The 15,812-nt window shown below is 38.6% G+C and overlaps 1 protein-coding gene across 4 annotated transcripts in view; it reads right to left on the reverse strand.

Moving 5' to 3' along the window:
* kcnq1.1 (potassium voltage-gated channel, KQT-like subfamily, member 1.1) overlaps positions 1-15,450 on the reverse strand; it is a 76,522-nt gene extending 61,072 nt beyond the window's left edge. For all 4 annotated transcript variants that reach the window (XM_061709234.1, XM_061709218.1, XM_061709226.1 and 1 more), the window contains exons 1-2: positions 15,080-15,450; positions 4,863-4,953 (exon numbers count right to left, since the gene is read on the reverse strand). In XM_061709234.1, coding sequence (XP_061565218.1) covers positions 4,863-4,953; positions 15,080-15,423 — 435 coding nt within the window. In that variant the 5' untranslated portion in view covers positions 15,424-15,450. The remainder of the gene's footprint in view (positions 1-4,862; positions 4,954-15,079) is intronic.
* Positions 15,451-15,812: the final 362 nt, after the last annotated feature.

Below are 15,812 nucleotides of genomic sequence, written 5' to 3' on the forward strand. Positions count from 1 at the left end.
CTGAACGAAAAGAAAATAATAACTATAAAAGAATCAAGGTTATGGAATGGCCCAGTCCATCACCTGAATGAAAGCCGAGTGAAAAAAAAAGCTCAATGAACTGAAGTAATATCTTATGGAGGATGGGCTATAATTTCCCCTCATCTGTGTGAAACATGTGATAGTAAAACCGTTAAAATTAAACAGGAAATTAATCTCCAAGCTGTCACTGCTAAAGGTGAATCAACAAGCTATTGAAGCATGGGTGTACTTACTTATTAATACAACATGATTTCTTTTCTCCTTTACGTTTAATTTTTGTGTAATAAATGATGCCACTGTGAAAGAATTCAAATACAGTTGTCTGCTTAAGGTTGTATTTAATACACACTACGATCATATGATTTTTTTCTTTTTGCACCAAAAATAAAAGATTAAACCCACAAACTTCAGTAAACGTCTCTCCAAAATGTGAATGCTTTGGGCAGGTTGCCAAGCATCTGGGCAAAACACACTACTACAAACACTGTCATTCAGAGCAGCGTTTTCAAGTAAAGAATAGAGTGGTCTCTATTAACCTTCAATGTGCAGGAAGGAAGAAACAAGACAAAGGAGATGCTGCTGATGTGGAGGAGGAGAGAATGAAAGTGTGGCAGGGTCAGAGCAAATCTCTAGTCTAGAAAGCACCAAGTACAAAGGCGTCCCTGTGGGACGGAGGATGGAAAAGATGAACGTCTCAGATTTTTAGAGGTTTAGTTACAAAAATTAATTATTCATTATCAGTGCAGAATAGAAGAATAAGATAAAAACATCTCCAGAGGCTAAAATCAAGGCAATAAATTTATATTTTACGATTGTGTGATATTGATAAAAGCGACACTTTTACTGATTACTGATCTGATTCGCACAAGCATATCCACCATTTTTCTTCATGGATGAAAATATTAATTTGTAGGATTTTTGGATTCTGATGTGGCAGCTCATGAACCACCAGAACTAAATCCCATTATTCTTATAGGCCAAGGTGAACTTGTCGAACGTCGTACACTTCAGTCCTCCAAATGGCAAATCCTCAAGTCTCTATTATCCTTTCTTGGGGGTTTTCTTTTATCTGAGCTTGCGAGACTCGCCCATCACCCAAATCGTTCCCGTGCTGAGCAGCTCGGGGTTAAGTTTATCCTATTTACTATTGATTTTAGAGTTGGTGCTTTTGCTCAGTAAGGCCAGTGGGAAACACTGAAATTTTTTTTGAACATAGCATTTATGTGGATCCATCAAAACAGCTCCTAAATTGCTTTTTTTTCGCTTTTGTGGGGTAAAAAGATTGCTCAATCAACAATTGAAGAGAAAAAAATGTATATTTGATTTTTCAAAAGAAATGAAGTGAAAAAAAAGAAACGTTTAAGAGGAATTTAATCATCTATTTTTATAAATGACCTTAATAGCTTCACAATGATTCAATGTGTTTTCATAATTAAGTTGTAGGAAAAGAATAAGTGTGTGAACCTCCACAGCAGCCGCTGAGACTACAGGAATCAGGTTTGCAACAACATGTCATCTGTGATGTGCAGACAAATCCAACGTGATAGGCAAGATGATTGAGTCAAAGAGAAGATCAGATGCAGAGACAGCGAGGGAGAAAGGGCTACAGGCTGTTATTTGCCGTGTAAACAATGCTGTTATAAGAAAAAAGCTTGCGACTGTGCAGCGGTGGCGGCAGCTGTGGTGGGGGTGTTGGAAAGGGGGGCTCAGATTTGTTTTCTGTAATCTCTGTGCTTGTGTCTCACTGACACACGATGCTTGAGGACCACGGAAAATGATCCGTGAAGCCACACTTTCAATTTTCTTAGAAAACAATCATGATTTTGTTTACATTAACATCCTCCTGTGCATCCAAACAAACACGTGCAGTGAATGATAACAACAAGCATACATATAAATGACAGATTTGATTTACCTTTGACTCTTCTCCCTGTTTCATTAAAGCACCTTTCTCCCTTTTATAGGCATTAAATATGAAAAAATAAGGATGGTATACTCTGTTTTGTCCGTATCTGTGGCCAGTTATTTACAAAGACAAACAAAACACAAAATGTATGCAAGTGTATCACATTGTAGATTTACGGTGTAAAGACCATTTCCAGTTTTAGTATTAACTTGAGTTGATTACTTTCCAGTAAGCTCATAACGCCATGGCAAAAGTGGTGATGGTGCAAAATGAGAGTACTACTTTATTCAATAAAGGATTTGCATATCAAAATAAATAAATAAATAAAGTTAAAGGCATTTTTAATTAAAGTATAACCAACTGTAAAATGGAATTAAGGAAATAAGGTGGCATGTTAATTAAAGGCAATGAAAAAGAGGACAGCTTTTTTCTTTTTTTTCCACATTAAATGGGACAAACTAAGCTCAAAGGGGAGTGTCCTCCAGCAGAGGGCAGCATAATGACTAAATGCCATTTCACCTTGCTGGCTTTGAACTCACCAGCTGACCACATCCTGCAAATGTGAGACACTTTCCACCAGGGACAGATGGGGCCGGGTGAGTACATACATATATAAATAAATAAATGCCTTGAATTTTCTCTTGGACAGCCTTCTCTCTAGAGAAAGCATTTGTCTGATGGATCTGGGTCTTTGGGAGCACTTTTATCCAAATACAGTAAATCCCTGAATGAGGCATTCAAAGACCTTCTCAAAACTCTGGATATCGTTCACATATAATCAACTCATCTGAGCTTTTATGTGGATTCAACACAGCAGTTGCACTGGCCATGAAATTTAGACATTTAGAACCACCGGTTTGCGACACACATGCAATAATACTCCCTGAACATCTATATAAAGCAGAAACCAATCGGCTATTTGCATTTTACAAAAGAAGGATATCTGAAAAAATCTAAACAAAATCAAAAAAAACATATAAGGTGGCACTGATGACCTGCTCCTGGAAAATAGTAAATGGTAGCACAACACTACTATTAGTAAGGCAGAGCAGGTAATAAGGCAATTTGAGTTGCTTCACATAATGAAAACATGAAAAATGAAGATAAAAAGATAAAAAAAAGTAGTCAACATATTGTTTGGATTCAAATGTGCGTACAGTAAATTGGTGCTGGAGGTGGAATTGTGTCGACCTTGGCTCAAGGTCAATACAAGTTTTTGAGACCAGTGACATACTTATTTTAGTTTTACTTATCGTTTTAACCGTTTCTGTTTCATAAAAGATGAGAAACTCTGCCATGTGGTTCTAACAGTTAAAACTCAAAAAGAGAGAAAAGAGCATCTCGTCATCCGCGTCTCTTGACTGAATGAACTATTAACATGTCACTGATGGTTTACCTGCACTCCTGTTCTAGATGCCCTGTTTGACAACCCCTGCTCTTCTCATGTCTGCCGCCTGCCTCACTCGTACCACCGCCAGAACCGCCGCAGGCATCCTCGCTGCCATTCCCATATTTGTAGCAGCAGCAAAACAGAAGTTTGTGATTCTGAGGCATTTTTGATGCGGCTGCATCAAACACATTCTTTTTTAACCATCAGCTTTTCAGCAACCACCTTCATGTTTTGTCTGTCTTTTTACTCTTTAAACATCCACATTCCCCTGGTATTTATTCTGGAGTGTCTATCTGATACATACAAATAGAGCGAGCTGGGACAAACCCGTGATAAAAGGCAGGGCATCAGACTCTGACGACCCACTGGAGCGATGGGTCGATCGGTGATCTGCTTAAGACTTTGAGCTGAAAAATGCCCCTGAGTCACTGTAAACTGATTTGTGGATGGAAGGTGAATTATCTTCAAGAAAAACAAGAAAAGAAACTGATTCAACTGATTCAAATGTTCAAGGATTACCAAAGCCTGGATGACTGAGAATCTAAAGCAGCATTTGACTGATCGAACCCCAAATCAGAAAAAAGCAGTGATGCAGCCCCATATCGACACAGAACCTGGCTTTTTAGTGCTAATAATGTTCTGGATGGTTACCTTTCAACTTTACTCCAGCACAAACATCACCATTTTCCTCTAAATAAATTCTGAAATAGTAATTAATCTGCTGAAAAGAATTATTTACACTGTGTTGTGTTCTATCCCAGACACCTTTCATCTGAGATGTGTCATTGCAACCTCCTCATAAGGCTACTGTTTTGATTGTTCAGGTTGCAGTTGCACATGTGAACATAGCTACAACTAGTATTGTCGTTTTTGCCAAAGGTTTGCTAAAGTAATATCTTGCCAATGTTGTTATATCAATTATATCAGCCACAGATAATAATAAATGACGGCCCCAACCTGAAGATGCCATTGGAAGGACGGGAGATCACAGGTGTGCAGGTTTGTCCTTTTTTCTTAATTCACTTAACTTTCTCAAGATTCCTTTAATCATTTAATATTATACATCAAACTTGTTAATTTTTCTTTCCTTCAGGTCTCCTTACTGCCACAAATTTTCCTTGTTCCAACTTTACTTCATATGCATGCCTGAAATAAAATATATATAATGGATGCTAAAGGATTACAAATGTGTAAAAACATGAAATACTGTATCTTTGGTTCATATTGTCTGTAAAACCATTAATGATCCCCCTCATTTGTTTTTATTTGTATTTGCCAGGTAATTACAACTTTTTTCAGATTTGTTTTTCCCCTTTGGTGCTTTGTTATTTTAATATTACAGTTGGTCCAACTGTCCAGGCTATTCAGACTTGCACTCAGTGAACACTCATCTGACACACTTTGGGCATGGTTGTGCTGTCAACCCACTCCAGACTGAATCTATGCAACGGCCTTTTTATGTGGAGTTGGCATGCTCTCTCCATGCCTGCTTGTATTTTTATCGTGGGTACTCCAGCTTCTTCCCGTAGGCCGGACTGTACTCACCACCCAGAAGAGAGTGGAGTGGGCCAGCGTCTGGTACTGGTCAATGGTTGAGAGGACACTGAGGATCAGACAGGCCAGAACTATGAGAAACCTGTAGGAATCAAAGAACGGAAAGAACAGAAAAAATGATTGTTTAGAATATCGGGAAGTTTTATATTTGTGGCCATTGCTCTTTCACCTTTTTTGCGCTTGGTCCAAAAAATAACTGACCTCAGTCTTGACCAAGACGTGGAGGTTTCCTCACATCAAAAAACACTCAGTTCATTTTTTTTATGTCTCTCTTAACACTGATTGAAACTGCAAAAACATAACTTTAGTATTACATTTGAACTTAAGTTCAGCCGAGCATGCGACTGAGTCTGAGAGAGAGAACCGTCAAGGACGGTGCTCCAAGGGAAATACTCTGATCCTTTTAGATTTCATTATATGAATGCAAAGTACGTGATCAGCTTCTCAAATAACAAACGCATTGGTTGGCTCCCATTCACATAACTTGTACACATTATCAGCAAACAATAAATTGCTTTCCGTTTTTTTTTTTATTCCACTCAAGGTCAAACGTGTTTCAGGCCTGGAAACAATAAGATGTCAGACGTCTTTGAAACTGCTTATGGAGGTGGGAAAATATATTCATGGAGAATCATCATGCTTTAAGCTGTTTCACCACTGTAACATAAATGTAAATTATTTTCACTCTTCAAACAAAGATTTGAATTATTAAAAAGATGAAATCAAAAAACTTTTTCATCAAAAACATACATGTCCTTCCACTTTTCTGAAACAATGGATGCTTTTATTTCTTCCTGGAGAAGTCGAGTGAATGGAAGCAAACATCCCCGATCATCCTCTGATATTAATATATCTTTAACTTATCGTTACCGTCATGATCCCGTTAGTTTTTGCAGGTAATCATGCATGTACACATACTGTAGTTGGTTAATTCCGGCCCTGTAGCGCCTTTATTCCACCTTGCTGTGCTGTACAGATCACATGGAGGAAGAACACTGTTACGGCACTTCTCTACCTTAGAAGGTAGTGACAACAGCGTGACAGGAGCTGAATCATTGTTGTTTGAAATGCCAATATGGGAAGGTGTAACAGTGGGCGTGGAGATGGCTGCATACGCTGAGCAGAGTATGAAATCATTCAGAACATCATGGGGACGTGGAGAGACAGCTTTTTGTCTGAAAAGCCATCGAAAACACATTATGGGGTTGGCTACAAAAGGAACAATGCCAAAGTCTCGAGCTAGCTAAAAATATTACAGAAAAAAGAAACCCACAATATTGCAACCACAATGGTCAGAGAGGTCATCTGGGTTAGCTATATTACTGGCTTCTTCCCCTTGAATTGGGGCTCTAGCCCGGGGGTCATCAACCCGCGGCTCTAGAGCCGCCCTAGTGGCTCCCTGGAGCTTTTTCAAAAATGTTTGAAAATGGAAATCGATTGGGGAGGGAAATATATTTTTTGTGTTTATGTGGTTTCTGTAGAATAAATATTACATTTCAACATTTCTGTTAACAAAGATTTCAACATTAATCTCGACATTTCGACTTTTTTTTCAAAAAATTTCAACTTTTTTCTCAACATTTCGACTTTTTTCTCAACATTTTGACTTTTTTCTCGACATTTCGACTTTTTTCTCAACATTTTGACTTTTTTCTCAAGATTGTACTTCAACATTAATCTTGACATTTCGACTTTTTTCTCGACATTTCGACTTTTTTCTCAACATTTCGACTTTTTTCTCGAGATTGTACTTCAACATTAATCTTGACATTTTGACTTTTTTCTCGACATTTTGACTTTTTTCTCGACATTTCGACTTTTTTCTCGACAATTCGACTTTTTTCTCAACATTTTGACTTTTTTCTCAAGATTGTACTTCAACATTAATCTTGACATTTCGACTTTTTTCTCAACATTTCGACTTTTTTCTCGAGATTGTACTTCAACATTAATCTTGACATTTCGCCTTTTTTCTCGACATTTCGACTTTTTTCTCGACATTTCGACTTTTTTCTCGACAATTCGACTTTTTTCTCAACATTTTGACTTTTTTCTCAAGATTGTACTTCAACATTAATCTTGACATTTCGACTTTTTTCTCAACATTTCGACTTTTTTCTCGAGATTATACTTCAACATTAATCTTGACATTTCGCCTTTTTTCTCGACATTTCGACTTTTTTCTCGACATTTCGACTTTTTTCTCAACATTTTGACTTTTCTCAAGATTGTACTTCAACATTAATCTTGACATTTCGACTTTTTTCTCGACAATTCGAATTTTTTCTCAAAGTGCATAATGAAAAAAAAATCTTCCCCCAGTTATAACTAATATACAGTAGATACATGCAGCATGTGTTGCCTTCATTCTAAGGCGTATACAAGACTTTTTCATTTTTTGCGGCTCCACACATATTTGTTTTTTGTGTTTTTGGTCCAATATGGCTCTTTCAACATTTTGGGTTGCCGACCCCTGCTCTAGCCTCTTAGCAGCCTGCAGGAGCCTCCATCTGCTGAGCCTGGCCCACCCAACGTCTCCCTCCTTGCAGATGCAAAAACACAGCAAGTGCGAGAAGCTACAGCGAAGCTAGCAGCAGCACCGTCGGCCGGTATCCCACTGGAACAACCACGAGAAACTTGAATTTATGTTAGCATTTATTCAGCCCTTTGCTTCATTCAGCACTGACTGCATAAAGCAGTCGGTAACCAGAGACACGAGGGACTTGTTTCTGGCCATGAACTGCAAAGAAAAAGAAAGTAATCATCTTCAGGCCACAGAACACCATAATGTTTTGTGAAAGTATACACTGAGGAGTCAACGCTGGGGACTTATGGGATCACTGTACATGCACAGCGAGAGCGTTGAATGAAAAGGAGATTATCAGCGCAACTTTATACCACCATCACTGTTTGATTACTGAACTACAGCGTAGGGCTGCACGATTAATGCCAAAATGATAATCACGATTATTTATCACGATTACATTACTGCTTATTTACTAACATTTGCATGAAAATAAAATTGGTGATCGTTTTTCACCCTTATTTTAGTTCTTTGATAATAGAAATAGAATTAAAAATAAATGTAACACAAAATTAAATAAACTGGACACTGCTTACAATCACTAAGATAATACATTTCTGTTAATTCTGGGCACATATCTTTGGCCAAATGGAAAGTGATTGCGTTAGCGATCGACATGTCTTTGCGAGGTGGATGGGAACGGTCACGCGCTGTACAGGCTCGTTTTAAGGGACATTTGAGATGACGATGAACCACTCACGCTTGCAACGGATGCAAGGTTTTTCTTTACCTTCATGCATTCATCATAGCTGACTTCGTGATTTGTTTTTAGGTAGTTGAACAAGTTAGTTGTGTTGGCTTGTGGCACCGAAACACCTTTAGAGCACTCTTTGCATATTACGTGTTTCTTAAAATCGCTTTACCTAAATCTGAATCTTTGCAGACATCGCAGGAAACTTTTTTTATTTTTTTCGTCTGCTCATTTTTTTCCCCATAATAATCGCACGATCAAGTAATTTTGATCATAAATAAATAAATACATCAGAAAAATTATTTAATCGTTTAATCGTTTAATACTTAATCGTACTTAATTTTAAAAATGTATATAAGATACTCTAATAGAGCAAATAAACATTAAATACAGAATGGTACGTCAAATCTACCATTTTTCAAAGCTGTTTGCAAGATTCAAAGGGAGAGGACCTGTTTGTTGTGAAGGTAAATAAGAAAATAAGAAAATGAGAAGGCGAAGTGAAATCTAATGTTCTGTAAGTCATGACCTCTTCTCAACCCATAACCTTGCTCTCTTATTCTTCAAACCGTTCTTCGGTGCCACAGTTCCTTTTTTTACTTAAGTCATCGTAGCATAACCTCCACGTGTTGTGTGGGTCATCAAGCAATTCATCTGATGTCTGATATATGAATAAAAAAACAAAACAAACAATTGTGTTATATGAAATGGTGTAGAAAGGTTGACACTGGAGCAAGGGCAAACTTTTCATTTATGTTGGCAAAAGGCAGAGAAAGAGGTGGTGACTAAAGGCAGAACCTCCAAATGGATCGCATGTCTTTGTGGGTTTTTTTGTTGTTTTTTGCCATCTGACACAAAACTAAGCTAAATTAGGTACAAATATATGCATATATTTGCATTTACAACACCTGAATAAAGTACAATGTCATGTTCCATTAGACAGGTTTCTATTTTGACACACTGTAAATGTCAATCATTTTTTTAGTAAATTGGCAAAATAAAATGTAAATATATGCAGCCAAAAGTGCAGGTAAATATAATGTTATTAATTAGTAAATTAATTAAAACTCACCAAGTAATACTCAAGGAAAACAAACCATGGATAAAGCAACATGGTGGTTACCTTGGTGACAGAGAACATGCATGGTGTGCAATGGGAAGATAGACTTCTGAACAACTGATATTACAGTTATGTGCTCCTGTAAGAGATTAACTAACAGCCCCGTGTGCATTCTAGTCACTTCTTGTTTTCAAACTGTTGTATGTTGCAGAATGATGGAAATGTCATCTGGTTATTATTGTCTTAAACCAGTCAAACTACAGGCGTTACATATTAGTGTGCTGTTCAGACATGAGCAGACTTGATGGAAAGTGTGGAGGAAGAGTAAGTTTCTAGTGTGCGTTTGCACCATGAAGACCCTTATCACCACATACTACAGCCTGGGTTTATTGATGTCCAGCCAGGAATCCAAATACCTCCTCTTTAAGCTAACACATACACAGACATGAACGTGTACGGCCTGCGTCAACACAGATAAAAGACTGAGGAGGAACTGCTAGACTCGGGGCTGGTGCGTGACAAGAATGGTCGAATCTGAAAGATTTGAAAAGGCAAACAAAAACACACATAAATATCTCTCTAGACTGCTTCAAATTGGCATCTTCACTTAAGTTGCCTGTGTAAACAGAAATCAATCAGGAACCAGTGCTAAAAAAAAATGTGCAAAATTTTTAATCACAGCAGTAATTTGCAACATTTTAAGAAGAAAGGCAACAGAGATGAGAAAAAGCAGGAGCAGGAGACACAACCGAATATTAAACTCTCCAAACCGTACACTCTGCTGCACTAATGGCTGTAATTTATCAGTGAAGTTCTGGTTAAAACATTTCAGGGCATTTGAAATGTCACTAAACAAAAACACTCCGTTTGCCGAGCATACACTTCTGCTTAGCCATTTATTCCTTTAATTCTGTTTGACTTGCTCTTCTCACCACTAACTGCTCCATCATATTCCACTTCTTCTCCCCTCAGGCCCTTAGATAATACAGGCTCTGTGTCACTGTCTGGCACCCTGAGGCTCAGTGTAACAACACACAAAATAATACATCGGCTAAGCGAAAGAGCCACCACTGAACTCTAAACAAAACCTCAAAGCATTCCTATTTATTATTGATGGACAGTTTCACTTGCAGTCTGTTGTGCGGAAAGAGTAGAAACAAAGAGTAGAAACATTGTGTAAGCCTTGGTGATGGCACGGAGGACAGTGTCACTGGCTTTTAGTGAAATATCAAAGAATCATGAAAGCACTGCTAAATGGTTTAAACCAATAAAAGAGCCAATAAGCTTCCTCGGGGGGCATCAGTCAAAACTTTAGCCAGTATTGGATCAATGGTTAAACAATAGCAAGATACTGATGTGTGACCTTGTTTTTATGCTTCTATAAGATTCAAGTGGAGGATGTTTCTCAGATGTTTAGAAAACGGAGGTACTTTCATAAAGCAAATCATAAAAGTGCAGCTTCTTTCCACTTCAGTTTTTCTAAAACAAACAAAAGGATGCAAAAATGTTTCTCTAACAGAAAAGTCACAATTTGTGATCTCTTAGTCTTTTTGTTAAATCATTTACAATGTGTGAGTTTCCTTCTTCTGTCAGTATTTGGTTCAGTTCATTGGTGCTGAGCCTGAAAAACTGTAGCTGATATCTGTTTTCTTTTAACTCTCCCAGTTGACACATCTATAATCAGCATGTGGGATGGATCCATGCGGCTGCTGACCAAACACAGCATTTAACTGGTAGACAACCAGGCCAGAGCTGTGCTACAACACAACAAAACATGAATAAAACATGGCCAAAATATGTTTAATCTGACAATGCTAATCAGGAGAATATAGAAGCTATTTTATGAATTACGTAACGCTAAATTTATATCAAATTCCTGTCCAAAGAAATGTGGTGCTCATGACTTTTACTCTGATAAAACAAATCTGTGTCACTGAAGCACACTGTAACACAATGGACATACAGTACAGCCATATGGAAATGAATTAATGAATCCCACTGTGTTAAAATACCACAAGCTACATATCAGACTGTACAGACCTCACTCAGCATGTTAAATATTAACAAAAGGCCAAAACATTAATGAACTAGAGCAAATTTGTAAAGAACAGGCAAGTTATTCTTCCACAACCACGTAAGAGAATGATACAGTCATACAGGAAATAACTACTTTGAGGTATTGCTGTTATTTTGGCATCATTTTGATTAAACAAACAATGGCACAGATACAAAAAACATGTACGTCATTGCTTGTATTCGACTACGATCAGATGATTTTATTATGCTTTTCCTCAAAAAAGAAAAAAAACATAAACTTAAAGTTAGGAGTACTAACTTTTACACGTGACCATTTGCAAGTGTACACAAAGGCACCCGCATGAGGGGACCTCTGATAAGGCTGATAAGCAAATCAGAACATGCAAGGCCTTATCACTAACCCAGAACTCAAACATCAGAGTGCTCTTTTCTCCAACTCAAACATTTGCAAGTCAAGGTTCTGAACTCACCCTGCAAAACTGACAGGCACCACAATACCACACTGAGCCCAAAAACATGCTGGAAAATAAGCTATCACAACAACACAAGACATAAGGTACACCAAAACAGTGCTATCAAATACAGTAGATCCTAAAAGAAATGACATTCAACAGGAGAACAACCTTGCATGGTACAGGTTTCTGGTATTATTCGAAGGCTTGGCCTTGGATCAGCAGCTTCCTGCCATCTTTGTCAACAAAATATTGCAAGCTTCTTGCATTGTTCTTCATATTCTGTCCCCGTCTGCCGTTAATGTCAGCTGAAGACCGCGCAAAGTAGATTGCAGGCTCTCCTCTTTGTAACTGTGTCCTTGTTTACATGCACAGCCAACAGAAATATATCTGGTGATGTAAAATGTATTATCCTACCATGTAGCTTTTCATCACCATGCTCAGTGCAAATGTGCAATTTTATGCTACATACCAAAGCATCGCTTTTCCAGCTTCTGATCCCTTTGCTTAACATTATATGCTTTTTATATGCTAGAAAGCTAAGATTATTTTGGCCCACACATGGCCTACATCTTGTTTTTTGGCCCAGATTTGGTTTTGACTGATGCTGTTGTCTCAGGGTGAGTGGGGATGGCTGGTGGTAGGACCCGAATCTCCACTTTCTTTGGGTGAAACCTGGTCCTCACAGCAATTACAGCAAAGACAGCTTTAAAATTAAGGCCACATCAGACACATACAACACATGCCAACCTCCCCCCCCTTAGACTTGGCTCATGACTTTTGCTGAAATGAAGACACAATTGCCAAAAATAGCCAAGATTAAGCCCTGTATGTATCTGCTGAAGTGAAACAACAAATTTTAAATAAGGGGTTGGGAGCCGCTTCTGTCTGAAAATATGCCATTCAATGAGTGGCTCAAATTTGCTGGATATTGTGACATGACAGACCCAAAACAAAACAGACTCAATTTTCTCAGCTTCCCCGCATTTATCTCCATTAAAGTTCACATTGCGCCTTATTTGAAGTACCTCAGAAATGAGATGCTGGTTTCAAAAGAGACACACCCTGCCGAAGAGGGGCATGCTTGGAGTGGATCAGTAGCTGCTTCCAACAGAGCTGTAAGGGCATTTCAACTTTTGGGAAAATTGAATAATACATCTCCACTAGAGCAGCAATTTTTTTTCCAAGTAATCACAAGAGCAAGCAAAGAAAGAGGTAAAATTTGCTTCTGACACAATGAAAAGCATTGCATTTCTACTATTCTACTACTATTACAAAAAGGTTGATGCAATTTCTTTAGTTGCTTCAGGTGTGATAAACAGTCAAATGGCTTTAAATCACTCAAATAATCAAACAAAGGTTTACCTGTAATCATAGCAACCATTAGCTCTTTCTTATTAGTGTGTGTCATGGATTTCTTCCTGATGTTTTAAAGTGGTGGAGGTGCATTTGGTTCGCTCATGTTCCTTTGGAGTCAGGGAGAAAGAAACGTGCTCCGACAGTCTCCACTCCCCTGCATCCCCTCCGACACCACGGGGTCACACGGTGGCTGCCCGAGACCAGGCTGCTCCTCTACTGTATCCTGCCAAGTATAGCCGCCCGCTATCAGCTCCAGCAGTGGGGACAGGCAACACATGCAAGTGTGCTGGAAAAGGCTATCCTACATTCCTAACCCCTGCCTCAGTTTGAATATACTAAACTGTGTGTTAGAGAAGGAGGATTATACAGAGAAGAATGGGGGGAAAAAAACACTGAAATGCATCCTGTGCAGTTTAATTTATAATGGAAAAAAGTTAAAGCCTATAAGAGGGAACAATATTTAATTTGCCATTAATGACATGTCTGTTCTTAGAATATTGAAGCACACTAAACTGTTCTACAAATTAAATGTGTTTTGGTAGAAAAAAATAATTCCCCAGTGAAAGCTCAGTGTAATATTCCTTTAAAGCTCCCAGGAGAGCATCTTTCTTTGAGATTCTCCTGTCTAGCATGAATTATATGTTTGTTTGTTTGTTTTTAATGTTCTAGTGCTAGACTAAAAGATCCTTATAATGGTCCTAAGGGGGCTCTAGTTGTGCTGTTGGTATCTGAGGAAAATCTTTCTAAAATTCACAGGATTAACGGCTCTTCGTAGAGAGGACTTCCAGGCTCTACATGCTCAATTGACTCCCTGTTTAATTAGGACCTTAGAGTTGCAATTATACCCTTGAATGCCCAGCGGATCCGGGTGATTATGAAAATAAAAACGGAGTGACTATTTGCACCAGGGTACAAATAGCAAGCCCCCCCGTCAGCTGAGCTATTCACACCCTGTTGAAACAAATGCGTTTCCCATGCGCATGTGCACCAACGTGTCTGCACTGGAAGGCGCAATTTCATTTCATTTCCAATTTTCATTCGTTCACAATTCACTGCTCTGTGATGAAGAAAGAATTAGGAAAACCATTCTGAAACGGGATTCAGAGGTAACGTTACGCTTTGTATTTGTACGGAAGTGTATTAGGGCCATGCAGGGGAAAAAATATTTGAGAGGGGAAGATTTGTTTTTATTGTGCACTTCGAGAAAAAAGTCGAAATGTCGAGAAAAAAGTTGATATGTCAAGAAAAAAGTCGAGATTAATGTTGAAATATACTTTCGAGAAAAAAGTTGAAATGTCGAGAATAATGTTGAAGTACAATTTTGAGAAAAAAGTCGAAATGTTGAGATTAATGTTGAAATACAATTTCAAGAATAAAGTCGAAATTTCGTGAATAAAGTCGAAATTTTGGGAATAAAGTTGAAATACCGGTACACTGCACACTGTGATCACAGATCAGTTGCACATTCACGGAATTCAAGTTTTTCCGGTTTATGTAAGTAAATGCATCCCCACATGGAGCCCTGATGCATACGTGTGTGCAGTCTATGGCACCGATGACACCTGGCAAGTTTGCAAATGCTGAATTCCTGCATCACTTCTACCTGCCGTTGTGCACCATAGGGAAAGTTTATATACTCTGGCATTAGTTTTATTATACCGTTATTATTATACCATAAAAGGAGTGAGGAATTCAGTGAATTTCACTCAAAGCACTTTGTGTTGTTGTTTAAAATTGTTGTTTAAAATTGGACTCACTCACATTCACACTTTAGTATGAACAATTTTTGCTCTTATGTCATTGTAAGATACTTTGAATAGATTAATTGAAGTTTACCAAAAGTGGTGTGAATACCTGTCAATCACTGTTGAGCTGATGGATTTTTTTTTTATAAATAATCTTTTTACATTTTTTTTTCCTGGGTGAAAATAGCATACATTGGTATTTGTACCAGGGTGTAAATAGCCTAAGCCTCAGTATTTGCACCCGGGTGTAAATAGTTTAAGCCAAATAAAAAGCACTCACACTGCGAAGTGATACATAAAGCATTTCCAGCCAGAAGGCCGTTCCAGAAAGTTGTAGACTTGGCCCTGGACGTGAGCGCGGGTGAGACCGGGCCGAGCCCCGGTGCTGTACACCGACATGCGCACGGACATGCGCGGGTGGCATGAGCGGGGATGCTGGTGCGCAGGTGAGACGCCGCTGGGAGAGACTCCGTCCGCTGCCATCGCGTTTCTATCGGGATAAGTTCCCACAGGAGTCCCCGAGTCGTGCGCACTGAACGCGGTTTCCGACAGCTCCATATCTGGTGGTCTCTTTCCACGAGACTTCCATGTGTTTCCCTCACAGGGAGAGGACAAGTCAGACATCCCGCTCCTCCTCCTCCCGTCTCCACAGTTAGTTTACAGTCACTGGCTCAAAGTGGGAGAAGTTGCTCCATGTGCGCCAGAGGCGGTCCTGGCTACTTTTGCGCCCTGGGCGAACTGTCCATCCACCAACCCCAACCCCCCACGGCGCAGCGAAGAAAAAAAAAATTAACAGTCGTGTATCTTTAATAAATAAATGAATAAGACAAATAAATGAAATACAGTGTGTATAAAAAAAACCTGTGTAAATTACACTTATCCTTCACACATTCAAATGTATAACTAATGAATAAAATAAAATTAATAAATGAAAAAAAAATACATTTAGGCTTATTCACATAGTCTCAATTGAGTGCTCAGACTGTAGCAGATTGTTTAACCTGGCTCTTTCA

This window comes from Cololabis saira, chromosome 2 (genome assembly GCF_033807715.1).
Source record: "Cololabis saira isolate AMF1-May2022 chromosome 2, fColSai1.1, whole genome shotgun sequence".
Lineage (NCBI taxonomy): Eukaryota > Metazoa > Chordata > Actinopteri > Beloniformes > Belonidae > Cololabis > Cololabis saira.